General features: G+C 38.0%; 1 protein-coding gene across 8 annotated transcripts in view; it reads right to left on the bottom strand.

Annotated features, from left to right (window-relative positions):
• Positions 1-1118: 1118 nt before the first annotated feature.
• PDE4D (phosphodiesterase 4D) overlaps positions 1119-16702 on the bottom strand; it is a 1555180-nt gene continuing 1539596 nt past the window's right edge. For all 8 annotated transcript variants that reach the window (XM_063664836.1, XM_063664835.1, XM_054489823.2 and 5 more), the window contains 4 exons: positions 8350-8504; positions 7369-7491; positions 6679-6861; positions 1119-6134 (listed from right to left, as the gene is read on the bottom strand). In XM_063664836.1, coding sequence (XP_063520906.1) covers positions 5718-6134; positions 6679-6861; positions 7369-7491; positions 8350-8504 — 878 coding nt within the window. In that variant the 3' untranslated portion in view covers positions 1119-5717. The remainder of the gene's footprint in view (positions 6135-6678; positions 6862-7368; positions 7492-8349; positions 8505-16702) is intronic.

Below are 16702 nucleotides of genomic sequence, written 5' to 3' on the forward strand. Positions count from 1 at the left end.
AATAAGCAAACAGAGTTTTTAGTTAGCAAAGAGATAGGAAACTCTAAACTCTTTATCCAGGATCTTAATAAGCTCAAAAACAAAAAACAAACAAAGTTTTTATGGTATCAAGTTAAAAACTCTTTAATATCTCAAAATATCTTATCAGATTGAATTATATCCAATATCAATTTGGTGGCTATATTCAACACATATTAAGAACCTACTGTGTACCAGGCATAGTTTTAAGTGCTAGTGATATATTGGTAAGCAAAGACCTTGCTCTCATGGAGCTGTGGTCTGGTGGGAGAGACAGACAACAAAAACAAACACGTATATAAATCTGTGAGAAGTGTTATAAAGAAAGTTGAGTAGGGTTATGAGAATAAAGCTACAGAATGGGGGATATCTCACACAGGATGGTTAGCAATGGCTCTGTGGCTCCAGGCCCTGCCTACTCTCTCTCTCACTTTTCCTCAGTTTCTCCGGATGTCTCAAGCTCATTTATGCCTCAAGATCTTTGCAAATGTTTCTTGTCTGGATCCCCTTCCTCTTCCTGTCAACTTTTTCCCTAGTTACCTCTTACAATCCTTCAGAACTCAGATGCAAATCACTTTCTCAAGGCCTCAAGGAAGCCTTCTGCGGCCCTCCGGAACAGATCAAGTTCAGGTTCCTGCTTATTCACCCCACTGAGCTCCTTCATTGTACTGATCACATATATGAGTATTGTTTAAGCCTTTGTCCCCTCCAGACTATAAGCTCCATGAAAGCAAACACTGTGTCTCATTAACTTATTGTTGAGTCCTTAAAACTTTGTAGTTTGCAGAGTAGGTAACCAGAAAATAATTGTCAAGTATCTGAATAATTTTCAATATCCCAGAATATTCAATTAAGTATGGAAGGCCCCTTTCAAAACTTGCTTAGAAAATACCATGCTTAATCTTATAGGCCACCTAAGTAATTTTGGTAATTTTTAATGTAGCAAAATTACTCAAGTTGGCTTTATTTGGTTATGAATATCAGTACTAACTTATGATGTCACTATTCATTTCAACCACATTCAGTATCCTAAGAAACGTGCTGATTGAACTATAATTTAAAATGAATAATCTTTTATTTGTAAAAGATTGAGTCATAAATAGGCAGAATCAACCCATGCTTTTATTTTCATTGCATATAAAAATTTCATATGAAGGTATTGATGTACAGTACTATCCCGGTGGGCTGTAAGAGAGGCTAAGAAACCACTAAAAGAATAATCATTTGTAATTCTCACACACAATTTACCACTCTGAAAATATATCCAAAGAAATAAAAACAACTCAAATCAGTTAAGGATGTTTTTGTAATTATAGTGTCCCCTTTGTACTGTTTAAAACAAAAGTAATCAAATTCCTTTGGGCCAGGGCTGCTAAAATCTACAGTTTGTGTCAAAAAATAAAATAAAATAAAATAGGAGGCTCATTTTTCCTAGAAAAAGAATCTTTCCTTTCACTGAAAAGCCACGTGATTCAAGGGCTGGGCAAGTAGTCGGAGGATGTTTCCATATAATCCATTATAAATGTTTCCTGCTTTAGGGGCTGGCCATTGTACAAGGTGAAATTTTAAAATTCTAAAGCAATGAAAGTTTTGCAGAAACAAATCTTAGAAGATGGTGAATGCTTTCTGCTATGTAAACTGACATCAACACAACTTTGTGTTTAAACAGATGGGTTTACGTATATGTAAGGACATTTGGTTTATCTTAGTGGAAGAAAAATTTTAGGATTAAAAAACGGTATTTTCTCTTTAATATATTCTCTTAACATGTCAGGAAGCTGATGAATAGATAACCAACACGAGTAAACTCTGGCTCCAATTTCAAATCAAGTCCATTTTCCTATGAGCTCTAGAAGCCAAAAAGACTTAAAAAAAAAAAAAAAAGAAAAAGATTGTTTATAATCACTGGGAAAGAATATATTTCCCCAGTTGTGTTTCCGAGTTTAAAAAAAAACAAAAAGGAAATAATCAAATGCAAGTAGCTGAAGTAGCTCCTGATCAACAGATGGCAAACGACCATCACACATGCAGTGCTGCTCCCTGGCAAGAAGTACTTAAGAGCTTCTGTCTCAAAAGGGTCTCAGAATCTTTCAGAGGTTGTCTGTGGTTTTGTAAAATCTACCTATTGGCAGAATTCTAATCAATTAAAAGCCTGGATGTAAAATGCCCAGCCCTAGCTCCACCGTTACCTTTCAAATGCAGCAAAACAGAAGAAAATATTGGTTAAAGTTAAGGCACAGCCCTGGGACCAAAGACCTGCAGCTATGTTTTTTTTAAATTTATATATCTTTAAGTATTTTATAGTTTTCTTGAATCTTCCATAAACAAGCTCTAAGGTGACAAGACTATATTACAGGAGAAAAGAAAAATGTACAGAGTATGTATACACACCATTCATTCTCTCACCAAGAGTTTCCAAATATATCAACACCATCCCATCATGGGATGATGTTTTAATAAGAACAGATAATTTACAATTAACATTACAGTATGTACATTGCAATAAATACATGGTTGTAAACAGACAAACAAGACTGTATTACAGGTAAGGTCATTTGGTGAGAAAAAAATGCATGGCACAAAAAATAAATAATGCATTCAAAAATTATCATAAAGCTTTCTGCAAAATCCATTTCATTCAAGTTTTTTCTTTCCTTGTCTGTAATTTGTTCTATCTACATTATTGTGAATTTTAACTGATATAAAACAAAATTAAAACAGCATTATTGTGTTCAGTAACTTGCAAGCTGAAATGCACTGGTTTTACACAAACTTGGACATTTTTTCCCCATACAGTACCCAGATATTGCATTTTCTTATGGCATTTTAGGAAATGTAAAGCCACTTGTAAAAGGATATTCTTTTATTATTTTTTAAAGCAGTATATATTTCTGAAGCACACTTTGGCGAGAGAGAAGGGCAAGGATAAGCAGATTGTACAGTGCATTAGTCCCTGTCTCTTGGATATTGAGCCTTTTCTGCAATTTGATTGTCCATTAGTGGGTATCTTTACAACATGGTACCATTAAAAACCAACAAACTGGAAAAAAAAAAAAAAAAAGAGCCTCTCTTATTAGTGCAGTTATAAACCCTTTACCCTTTCGGGTCTGGATTTGTTAATGACATATTGCTGCTTTTTATTTTATTCATTATTAAGATTCTAGGCACTCTGTGGGGGAAATACTAAGTGTAGGGAGGAGAGGAATGAGAATGTTTTGGAAAGAGGAATAAACTCTAGACTCTTTACCTTTCTTTCTAGACTTCACTTAGGGACAAATAAAAGAAACAAGTTCCCAAATATTCTTGTGAAACTACTTGGTCAAACATATGTCTTTATTTTTTTCTTATTTGAAAGATTACCATCTGATCTTTACAGAGTAAAGACAGTAGAAACCTTGCAATTAACTACTTGATTCCTATTCTGCTTTATGTAAAAGATCAGAGTTATAAAGACATAATTTTTATTTCAAAGGATCTAAGCATCAGCTAGATCTCAGGGGACTGAAATGGGGACTCTCTTCAGCTTGAGTCATTTGCCTGGCTGATGACTTACTTTCCAGTCCCCAGAAGGCTCCTTGAGAAGTTCCAAATATAAATGCTTTTCAGAGTTGTAATTCTTCTTAGTTTGATTTTCCACTTGTCAGATACCCACTTTAGCTTCTATCTCAATTCTTGAATATCAACGTGAAAAATGATTATTTGGGCTTTAAAGTCTTCATAGAGAAGGTAAAGACTTTATTAAGGCTGACATGGAAATAAAGTCAGAATTAAATGCCCCATGATGCCAACTGCTATAATCAGGTAAACACTAGGAATTAATCTCTAAAACTGTAATACAGTTCCTGGTGCTGAAATCAGCCAAGAGTGATCTCTAATTTTTTATTTAACCAGAATTTTTACCAATATAATATTTTAGGATGCATCACAGTACTAACCCTCTGGTGCCAGTGGCATCATCTTCTTTCCCTCCATGTGTTTAAAGAAGTAGTTCCCCTCTGCAAGATATGCTTATGGATCGAGGATAAGTGATAAAGCACTTCCTACATGTTATGTGGCTGTCCATTAAGGAAGAGTAGTTGCTACGCTTAAAACCATTTCTCAGGGATGTTCCTGATATAGTTCTTGATCCCATGGTGAAATCATTAAATCCAAATCCCATGGTGAAATCCAAATCCCATGGTGAAATCATTAAAACCAAAGAGGATTAGTTGTATTGGTGTTTGTTAATATATTGTTAATATTCTTAAAAACTGCCTAGTTAGCTGTTTAACTTTTCTCTGTAAGCCAAGAGTAAAAGCTAGTCATGATATACAACCTCGTGGTTGAAATGAATGTTAACCCTAACTTGACTACCTGTTTCTTTTCACCGGTGACAATGGTAGTGATATATTTGACAAGACCTCATCTAGCAAACATGGATAAGGTTCAAACACACACTAAATTATAAAGCAGCACGAGGGGAAAAACCTTTTTCTTACTATAACTGGCTGTAAAAACAATAAAAATGGGCATGAAATGTGTGGATTATTAGAAAGACATGCACTTGTGAAATGAACGTCTATTGACACAGCAAAACGTTATTAGGAGATACTAAGTAGGAAAACATCTAACAAAGACTGACCATTTTAGCTACTGGGTATTTATATATCTCCCACTTGCTTCAGACAACACCAACTGATGACTGAGTTTGCATGAAGCTTAAGACACATTTGATATAACACACATAAAAGTATTATAGAACAAATAGTCACTTTGCACATGAAGAAAAACACTGGTGAAGAGCAACTCTGCTTATCTGGAAAGAGTGAAACAATGCAAAGTAAATAATAAAGACTTACAAAAAGGGTTTCCTGCAACATAAAGTTGTTTTTCTGTTTTAAAATATGGAAGTCATTGGTATATAAAACAATGAATCACTACAAATCAGTTAATTGCTATGAACTATAAGGTGCAAGTAAAATTCGTAAATTAGATTTTTATCCAGTGTAGCACAGATTTGTACTGAAAACTTGCAAGTTACTCCTTAGAAAAAAATAACCAGTGGCAGATGAAGTTCTGAACATAGTTTTTTTAAATATAATACCTCGATACGTTTAATAATAAAAGTAAGCTCTACAAAAAATCTGTTTTACATATCATACAAAATGTAGAGGTCAGTGCAGCTCACTGAACCACACTATTCAGTCATGTATCAGGAAGACTTGAAATTAGAAAATTATGCAATTTCTGTGGCTCATCCTCCTCCTACTGGTAACAGATTCGTGCTATGTCCTGTTCTTGACATATTTGTTGCTTCATCCATTAAGTTCACTCTGTGCAATGCCTTTCCTCTGAAAATATTGCAAACAAATAAAAAGGAATAGAAACCCCAAGTCCAATCAACTTTTGGGCCGCCTGATGAGTCACACTCTCTTGAAAAGAATTTGGAGTAGATTTTATCTGCTTTGTCAGCTCTACCAAGCTGAAATCTTGTTAAAAACGCTGTTCGTGAAGATGTCCACCTTGCTCTGATGACATGGAGGTGAAAAAACTGGTTACGATATTCCTGAGCGCTGGACTGAGTAGTCAAGGTCAGTTTTGTTCAACAAACGTCCTGGCAGATGACAGTGAGGTGTGACCGTGGTTGTGGCATGTGACATGCACTTTGGAAACAATTTTTCTACTTAAAAAAAAAAAAAGGCATGAAAGTTTTTGCACTGTTACGTGTCAGGAGAACGATCATCTATGACACAGGCTTCAGGCTGGCTTTCCTCTTCTTCCCCTACTGCCTCCTCTTCAACCTGTTCATCGAGGGGAATTTCAGTAGACTCTGAGTCTTGAGTACAAAGAGTCTTGGAGTCACTGCAGCTAGTGTCTTCTTCCACTTGACTGCCACTGTCCTTTTCCGTGTCTGACTCACCATCTTCCTCTAAAGTTAGTTCAAACTGGAATTTCTCAGTTTGACCCTGCCGGCCCTCCTCTGGGTCATCAGGTGCAGGAGAGGGGCTCTGAGGGATTGTGCTCTGGTACCATTCACGATTGTCCTCCAAAGTGTCCAAAATATCCTGGGCGTCAGGGTGGACGAGGTCTGCCCATGTCTCCCAGAGGGGATGAACAATATAGTCTATGAAGCCCACCTAGTTAAGAAAAAAATCCAGTATGAGTAGAGGACTTGGGACTAAGAAACAATGGAAAAGCTTAACTAGATCATGGCCCACAAATAAAACACTGAACAGAAGACTACTAAACTTAGTTTGGTAAAATTGTCACTATTTTCAACAACAGACCATATAAAGTATTGTTACTAGCTGGTCAAAATTAGCTTCTAGAACCCTTCGCTAAAGAACATGTTCATAGCATAAAAAATTTTCCAGTTGTTGACATGGTAGGGCTTATTTTACAATCACCAATTTGTAGGTGAATCCAGATAACTGAAATAGTGCCATGTGCTCTATGTATATGAATATATTAAATGAATATGTCCTTAGAATATATATATGACTATATGAATGTAAGTCATAAGAATGAAAGTTTTTGGATCATAAATACTAAGGTAAAATTGAGCTTGTCAAAAAGTAATTTTTAAAAATCCAGTAAAATACTATCATATGTAATACAAAGTAACCAAATGCTAAAGCGGTAGCTCTGTTCTCTCTGAAAGCTGTACACTTCATGCATTACCTGTGATTTTTCCACGGAAGCATTGTGCTTGTCACACATGGGGCTTATCTCCATGCCACGTTCCCTCTCTCGGTCTCCTTGGCGGAAGAACTCCTCCATTATCCGGTCAGTCCACTGGCGGTACAGCTGGAGAGGCTTTGTTGGGTTGCTCAGATCTGCACAATGCACCATATTCTGAAGAACCTAAAATAGATGGATGCATTCTCTATTCACTCCTGTTCCTTTTTTTTTTTTTTTAAAAAAAAAAAAACAAAACTAGAAATTCACATGGATGACTGCGACACTTAAAAATACACGTAGTGTAAGATTTATTCCAAACAGCTCAACCATGATGTGTCTGTGTATGGTTCACACTTGTATTAATAGTTCCAAATTATGCCACTTCTACTGCATCTAAATAGCTTAAGAGAAACTGTTTATGTGCATGGCTGACTAGATTCAGAGCTGCTTAAGTGGCTGGTTCTGTGGGGGTGTTTGTTAGTTTTTTTAATTAACGTAGATGCAAACAGAAAGACCAGTAGAATTTTACCTGGTTAATTCTCAGGAATAAAAATTTGGATAAAAATCCTGCCTATAATTGCTGAAGGTATAAGGTGGGAGAAAGAAGAAATACATCTTATCAAAGCTGAACACACAGACATGTGCACATGTGCACAGACACACACAGAGCAAACTCAAATAAGGCTTTACCTGAATCCTATCGGAATAATTATCAAGAAGAAGAACTCCAGAGCTTGTCACTTTCTTAGTTTCAACCATAGTCTTCAAATCAGCCAGTAGATTCATGTGTTTTGACATATCTGTTGCAAGTACCTTAAAATATAAAGAGTATATTATTAAGTTCAGAGAAAACAGAATGCAGAATATGAGAATGAAAAAGGAATAAAACAACACTATGCCTTTTAATCACAGTGGAAAATCCTTACTACTCCTTGGGGGCAGAGTCTTTTCCCCTTTGGTATCAAGTTTTCCCAAAGCCCAGATAGTGTGTAACATACAGAAATGCTAGGTACTGACAACCACTTTCATGGTGAAAAATGGGATGACATCTCCATGGATAAGACATCATCACACGTTTTCAAGTTTTTTCCATTCCTTGGACCAGAAAGTAGTTACTTAGACTATGATGAACTGATTCAAGGTTGCTTACAGACTGCTTCAGAAACAAAATATTCTGGTTAATTTTCTTTTAAAAGACAGATCATGCTTGCCTTTGTATGTACAAAATTTAACAGAGTAAGTTTTTGAAAGCTAGAGATTTTCCTGTGTCTCATAATCACTGAATAAGATGCACAGAAAAAAGAGTAAAGTCATGGATGTTCTAAATGGCACTGTCTACTGATGAGAAAAGGTGGGAAAAAAATCCATTTGAGCTGTGGCCCACACAATCTGCTTTTGTTAGTCATTTTTCTCTGCCTGCCACCAGACTGGAGGGGCCCAGAAAATAAACGATGAGGGTGAGCTGACATTATTCTCAAGACCAAACTGCTAGAAGTGAAAAACCTATTACAGAACATCACAGCCAGCATCATGGGCAGCTTCTATAACATAAAGGGCCATAATATGTTTTGAAATGCGGTTCCTTTTACCTAATACTCATCTTGTTCTTATGTCTAAATTATAAACAACTTGCATCACAGCTCTCTTTTTTGGCTTTTATCAGCTACTTACGATGTCAATGACCATTTTCCTTAAAGATTGTCTTTGTTTTTTGGTCAAATTCTGGAAAATGTCACAGTTTTCTTCCTGAAGCAATTTAAAGCCCACAGCCAAATGATGGTTCTCTAAGACTGAGGAATCATTGTACATCAAGGCAAGTTCAGAGTCTGTAAAAAAGACAAAAGGCCAAAGATCAGCAAAACTGTTTGTGAGAAGTTTATCTGATTCTTAAAATTCTGGATTTAGGATGTAATTTCCCCTAAACTTCTCTGCTGCCCTTATCATTACATGACAATATCCAGGAGAGAATAAATCAGATAACATAAGAGCAGGAACAACACTGGAATGAATCTTGGGGAGTGAATTCTAATGCTACTAACATGTGGCAGGTCATTTTACTCTGTAGGTCTCAGCTTTCTCTAAAGTGAAAGAATTGGATCTTTAACTTCTCCTCTAGAGTTGCCATGAGCTCAGCAGAATATGACATTATTCTTAGTATCTATAACACATCCAGAGCATAAGGTTTTGTATTCCTGATAACTGTGAATTACCTACCCTGCACTATATAAAGTGAGGATCATGTGTTACAGGATTGTTTGTACTCAGAGAGGGTACAAGAACAATAAGGAATCATATGAACAAGTTTAGATTTGCTCATTTGCTCATGTATAGCTCTGAAAGTCCAAGCTTTATTCATTGTTTTCCATTTTCTTTTCCAAGTATCGTGGCAGTCATTGTATACTGTACAGGGATATTGCTCTTCCTGCCTGCTTGCTCACAGCTTCACACAGTGATGTTGTGTTTGGCTGTCTGTATACCCTCTGGTGAAGATTCTGCCACTCTCTCCCTACTGCCTTAGACCTGTGAATTTTAGGCAGGGAGAGATTCTGCCTCTCTCCTACTTCTTGTAAATAGCAGACCCAGATCTACAAGATAATCATTAAAAAACTTCTGATGCTTTATTCTCTTTCCACTTAATCACTGTAAAGACTAAAAGCAAATCCGAGGCAGGAGGATTGCTTAAGCCCAGGAGTTCAAGACCAGCCTGGTCAACATAGGAAGACCTCATCTTGACAAATAATAAAAAATTATCTGGGGATGGTAGTGCGTGCCTGTAGTCCCAGCTACTTGGGATGCTGAGGTAGGAGGATTGCTTGAGCCCAGGAGTTCAAGGCTGCAGTGAGCCGTTATATTATGCCACTGCATTCCAAGCTAGGCAACAGAGCAAGACTCTGTTTCAAAGAAAAGAAAAGAAAAAGGCTAAAAGCACATGTATTTGATCTTTTTTCTAACGAATGCATAGAAAATATATTTGGAAATATAGATCTTTTTTTAAGAAAGAAATACCCAATACTATTCAATGGTTATTTTAATGGAGCTAGGAAGAAGAAGGAGGCTTAAGACATTTTCAACTGAGAAATTCTATTACTTTATCGAAACTATAGAAATATAAATTTGCACCCTTAAATTTCTGCTCCCAAACTACAGGAACAGAGCTGTTTAGACTAGTAGGGAGTAGGTTTGTACAATATTTTTTTGTTATTTTTTGTTTTCTTTAGATAAAACAATAGTGTTTATTTTTTAAAAGGCAGTTTCTGGTGAACTTTTACAGTGTCTATAAATGCCTTTATGAACCTTTATCTACAGATAGGTAAGCACATAGAAATGAAAATTTTAAAACTATATAGGTTCTTAGCACATATTATTGTATTTCTACAGTGGAATCAAATAAACATATATTGAAAGGAAGGCATAATTATTAGATACCGGATAATTATTAGAGTTCGTTTAAGGGAGGAAATATGCATGTAGACAAGGGGTGTTAACAGAATTGACTTAGCCTTACAAAAACCCTAATTGGCTTATATGAAGCTGAAGGTGAAGCAAATTAAGGCTGTTGACCCTGCAGAAGAACAAGATGATGAGCTGTTCCTTCAAGGAAAAGGGTGATCTGTTGTATGGAAGTCGCAACAAAGAGTCTGAGTTCTACTGGATATAAGTAGGTCCTTTCATGTAGGGCAGATGTCCAAGAATACTGTCAAGGCCTGTCTTGGAGAGTGGTTATCTCCTGACACTTGAAGAGTCCAGATTGGCTAGAAAAGCCAGGAAAGGATGCCTTAGTGGACTGGCAGGCCTCCATAGCCTCTTCCATCTCAGATGCTGTTACAGGAAGTGGTGGTTACGGTTGATTTTTAAATGAACAAATGTTAGCGTTTAAGAAACTGAATCTCAAGGAAGTTATTTAACTTTCTACTCTTCTTTAGGACTGAAGGCATATGGTCACATTTAAATTGGGAGGTAGGACTCTGCAGCTCCTCAGCAGATTTTCACCAAAGACACTAGTCCATTACTTGTAAGTAGAGTCCTTGAAGGTTCAGGAATGATCAGAAAGTTGCTGTCATCCTTTGGTACAATGCACAGCACAGAGGGGCAAAGAGGTTAGCTTATATAACATTTTTGTTGAAACCCTTTCATCTTCAAGCCCAATGTAAGTTACCTCTTCCATCAAGTCTTTCTTAATTACCAGATGAAACTGCCCACTTTCTCCTGTAAACTCCTATACTACTTTGTACCACCCATTTAGCATGTATCACATTCTACCTTTTTTGTCTTTATCTCTACAAATCTTTCAATCATTCCTCCCCAAACCCTCCCAACCTACTTAGAGACTTAAGCCCCTACAAAATATTAAAGGTTATTAATTTAATGTTTGGTTATCTGGCTTCCCCTAGGCACTTCAATTATTTCAAACTTACAAAGTACAAACAGGAATACAGTAAGGCACAACATTTAGAGGATTTAGGTGCCATTGTGTTAAACGGTTTATGTGAATCATCTCATTTAATCCTCGTAAGTCTTTTAGGAAGATACTGTGGTTATCGACATTTTATGGCTATGTTCCATTCACGGATGGCATGGAGCCATAGAGGTGGGAAGTAAGTCTTTGTGTCCTTGGGATACGCTGGGGGATAGAAAATGTCCCTTGGGGACATCTTTTATATACATAAATATTTACATAGACGTACTCATATAATCCTGTACAAATGAAGAAAATGAACCTCAGAGAAGGTAGATAACTTTGCCAACATCACCTAGCCAGTAAGCACTGGGGCCAGCACTTAAAACCAGGCAGTTTCTAGAGCCCTCACCTGATACTGACTATGATTACAAGTACCTTATAAATAGAGGTGAAAACTTGAGCAGTGAACACTAAACATTGAACCAGGAAATCAATACAGTCCACTCAGTGCCTGGCGTACACTTATAAAGACAACTTTATAAGTATTTGTTATTTTTTATTGAGAGGCCATGCATAATACCTTTACAGACTCAAAGCCATCATTTTATTATATATAGATCAATTGTGCTCATTTGTTACAACTACCCTGGATCATCAAGAACAAATTAAATTATGCCCAACATATGCTACTACTGAAGGCAGGAAGACCACTTTTGTGTCCCTCTCTTCTGAGTGCTAATGAAATGGGGGGAAGGGTGGGCAGATACTGCCACATAACTGAGAACATGTACTTCATCTGTGCTAATCTTTTCTCTCTCTGTATTAATCATGGTTCTCCAGAGAAACAGAACTAATAGACATATGTATGAGTGTGTGTGTGTGAGAGAGAGAGACATTTATTTATTATAGGAATTAGCTCAGGCAATTACGGAGTCCAAGAAGTCCCATGTCTGCAAAGGTGAACCAGGAGAACCAGGAAAGCAAGTCCAAAGGCCAGAGAATCAACCAGCAACCCTGATGTCAGAGGCAGGAGAATATGTATGTCCAGGCTCAGAGAAAGCAAATTGCCCTTCCCCCAATGTTTTGTTCTTCTCTTTGAGGTCCTCAATGGATTGACTGATCCCTGCCAACAATGGTAAGGGCAATCTTCTTTAATCAGTCTACCAATTCAAATGCTAGTCTAATCTCTTCCAGGAACACTCTCAGAGATGCACCCCAAAATAGCATTTTACCAGCTATCTGGGCATCCCTTAGCCCAGTCAAGCTGACACATAAAATTAACCATTACAAATTCTGCCCCTTGTCACCCTGGTACCCATAAGCATCTCCTTTAACCATATTTAATCTCCATAAGGCCATAATTCTACCAAACATGCTGTAACTATCCTGCATACAACCAAAAACACACTAACACATTCTCCAGAAGTGAAAGTAAAGTTTTTGAGTAATGTTTACTCTCATCCTGATATCCTATAACTTAAATACTATGATATAAAATAAATACTTAAATACTAATATAAAGTTAATACCTCTTATGTTATATAAGGGTTAATACCTCTTATGTTATATAAGGGAATAAGAAAATGAAGATATATGCTTAATATATGTATATATACATATAAATGCATTCATAAGAAAATACTCATGACAATTATAGTCCTTATTTCTATAACTGGTCATATGGTCATAGCTGGTATTTATAATTACCTTCTTTTACTACTCATTCTGTATTCCCTTTGCCCTCAGCAAGCACCTCAGTTGGTCATGATTCTTTACCTGGTGGGGTGACTGAAACCTTCATTCGTGAAGGGTCTGGGTTATTAGTAGTCCTGCCTGGATTGGGTTATTTTGTGCTGACCTTAAATACAGGGCATGGTTAATACTAAGGGATGCCCTAAGGAATCTCCTTATTCCACATATACTCTTCCTTACCTTCATTGTGGAGTAGTAACCCAATTTCCCCTTGGTAGTCAGGGTCAGTCACCCCAGTCAACACTGTAACGCCCTTCTTGGATGATTGAATCAGATGCATAAGGAGCTCAAAGTGGCTAGGTCTTAACTTCCAGTTCAACGGAATCACTGTTGTGTCTCCTGATAGAAGCATTCCTGCTTCTGAAACTAAGACCTCTAAGCTAGCAGCACATAAATTTGCAGGAACAGGAAGCAAACTTTGCTAGTGGGTCACTGGGGGTAATTATGAGTGGTAACACTCCCATTTCCATCCACTGATTCCTGGACCCATGAATTCTGGTTATGGGAGAAATAGCACCACGTATTGGATGCTGATTCAGAGCATATATGGCCTTTATGACCTTCTGGAGAACCTTGCCCCAGCCCTGCAAAGTTTTGCCTCCTAGCTGAGTAACTGAGTCTTCAAAAGGCCATTCTACCAATTTATCAAGCCAGCTGATTCAGGATGTTTGTTAGGGAATATGGTAAGACTAGGGACTTCCATGGGCATAAGCCCAATGCAGCTCTTCTTTGCCAGTAAGGTGAGTTCCTGGTTAGAGGCGATGCTGTACGGAATACCATAGTTTTGGCAGAAAAACTGTGCAGGGAAGGCACATCTGTTTCCGGAGAAAGTGCCTTTTCCACTAAGGACAAAATGATGCTACCCTTTCCACCATGGAAGTGGTCCACTGTAATCAACCAGCCATCAGGTAGCTGGCTGATCCCCCCAAAATGGTGTTATATGGGGGTTCAGTGTTGGTTTATGCTGCTGGTGGATTGCGCACTTGGCAATAGTCATAGCCAGGTCAGCCTTGGGTGAGTGGAAGTCCATGTTTCTAAGCACATCCTGCCACCTCCATCCCTGCCACCATGGCCACTTTGTTCTTAGCATGTTGGGTGATGACAGGGGTGGCTAGGGAACGAAGTTGACTAGTATCTACAGAATGGGTCATCCTATTCACTTGGTTATTAAAATCCTCCTCTGCCAAGGTCACACTTTGGTAAGCATTCCTTTTTTGTCCATTCAGAGAGATCATTCACATATCTCTTCCCCAAATTTCTTTCTCACCAGTTTTCCAATCATATTCCTTCTAAGTCCCTGACTATCCAGACAAATCATTGGCTACGGCCCATGAACTGGTATATAATTGCACATATGGCCATTCCCTTTTCCAAGCAAAGTGAACAACCAGTCACCCTGCCTAAAGTTCCTCCCACTGGAAAGACTCCCCTTCACCATCATCCTTCAGGGATGTCCCAGAGAGGGGCAGTAGTGCCGCAGCTGTATACTTCCGGTGCTACCTGCATATCACGCAGAACCATCCGTAAACCAGGCCCTCTTGTCAACTACTTGCAGGGAACTTTCCATGTGACCACATGTGTAGGCTGGGAGAAAGAAGGCAGTGTAATTAGGAGTGGCATTAGGGCCACTTCTTTATGTATCTTGTGCCTTTAGTGTCTGCTCGGACCTGACAGATCGTGTATTACGCTACTTTTATTTGACGATGAAATGTCGTACATGCCCAACATATGGCTTGGCACGTTAGATAACACCCTATTAATGATGGGCAGACAGCTCAAACCACATGGAAACTTGGTGGCCCAAAGTCAGTCAGTATCTCCTAAGGCCCAGCAGCAGGCCTATACCTTTCTTTCAAAAGGAGAATAGTTATCTTTCTTTGGATGATGGCAGGGTCTTGCTCCAGAGTTTGTGCTGTGATTCACACAGAGGGCTCTGTCAAAGGCTCCAAACAACATTCCTATCTGCCACTGACATTTCAAGCACCATTAAATCTGCTGGATCATGCGGCCCATGTGCAGAGCAGCTTGCACAGCAGGCTGGACCTGTTGTAGAGCCCCACTCAAAACTAGCAGTTTTTCTGACACTCTCTTGTTCTGTGCCCCATCTAGACTAGCAGCTTTTCAGATCACTTAGTAAATGGGCCAGAGTAACACACACAAAGAAGGAATACATTGCCTCCCAAATCCAGCTAAGTCCAGTAGGTATTGTGCCTTTTTGTGTCTTATGATGGAGTCCACATGGCAGATCAGAGCCAACATTAAGACCTGGAGCTGAAACAGTTAAGACTGCGGCAGACACTATAGATATGTATCCTGTAAGTAAGACTTACACTCACTGTTCTTACAGCTTTACTAGGCTTAGCCTTGAGTTATAAAATGACAGCACGCTACACCATGTCTCTAAGTTACAACTGAAATAAACATAAATCTTCAAAAGGACTTCAGAAACAAACATTTCTCCATGAAATGACAGAGGGAAGTGGTGGTTTTAACTTAATATTTAGTTGTCAAGGAAACCGCCTCATTCATCACTCCACTCTCTATGCCCTCACCCTGCACTATTTTCCTCCATAGCACTTAGTACCATCACATGCCACAAATTCACTTATTATGCTCCACCTTTTCTAGCAGAATGCCAGCTCTTATGAGCCAGGGATTTGTCTTGTCCACCCATGTGTTCTGAGTGCCTGAAACAATATTTATTATAATATTTCGTAGGCTTGCAGTACATTTTTGTTGAATAAAATAATCTCTGTAGCTATATCTATATAATCACATTTGATAAACATGAATTTATCCTTATTTTGAAGGTGTGGTTTTATACAGAAAAATAAAATTCTACATACAATCTAGTGTAGCTATGAAAATTTTAATTTCAAAATAAGAGTAGAGAAATAAAGTGTATACTGACAGCTAGATACGTCTTAATATAATGAAATGCCTCTGCTCTTGGAAACCAAAAACCACATGCTTTGAATGCATCACTAATGTGAATAAATCTTTCTGCCCCAAACTTAGGCATCTTTGCTATTAACAAAAATAATTCATTGGCCAAGTAAAATTTAATGCTATATTGTGTACTTTTGACACTATTTTCTCCAGAAAATAAAGCTAAAAGTTAAATATACCCTCCAGCATTTTATATTCAAAAGTTCATGATGCTATTTACATTTTATGGATTTATCTATTTATTTATTTATTTTTTTGAGATGGAGTTTCTGCTCTTGTCCAGGCTGGAGTGCGATGGTATGATCTCGGCTCACTGCAACCTCCACCTCCCAGGTTCAAGCAATTCTCCTGCCTCAGCCACCTGAGTGGCTGGGAATACAGGCATGCACCACTACACCTGGCTAATTTTTTTGTATTTTTTTTTTGTAAAGACAGGGTTTCACCTTGTTGGCCAGGCTGGTCTCCGAACTCCTGACGTCAGTGATTCACCCATCTTGGCCTCCCAAAGTGCTGGGATTATAGGAGTGAGCCACTGCACCCGTTCTATGGATTTATTTATATACATCATCCTTAAAAAATATTTACGCAGCTTCCTGCCTGAAATTTCAATTTCTCTAAATCCTGTTCACAGTCCCCACACTCAAATCATTTATTATAGCTTAACCAACTCTACCAGGTAGAATTGTTCTCTCTGCTTGCAGAACCTCCAGCATGCTTTCAACGAGTGTAAATTACAATTAGTATAAAATCATTTGGCACCTAAAGCTAAAACAACTGAAATAATTAAGAAAAACGAAGAGCACATGTAAGAAGCAGGAGGATTAACTGCCCTGGGAACCAGCCAAGGGAATCCCCAGCGCCCCCCATGTGCCTTAAGCTCTCAGTGCTTCCGTAGCTTCCTTAAAGTAAGACAAGTAACCAACT

The sequence above is a fragment of the Pongo pygmaeus genome, chromosome 4 (genome assembly GCF_028885625.2).
Source record: "Pongo pygmaeus isolate AG05252 chromosome 4, NHGRI_mPonPyg2-v2.0_pri, whole genome shotgun sequence".
NCBI classification, from domain to species: Eukaryota; Metazoa; Chordata; class Mammalia; order Primates; family Hominidae; genus Pongo; species Pongo pygmaeus.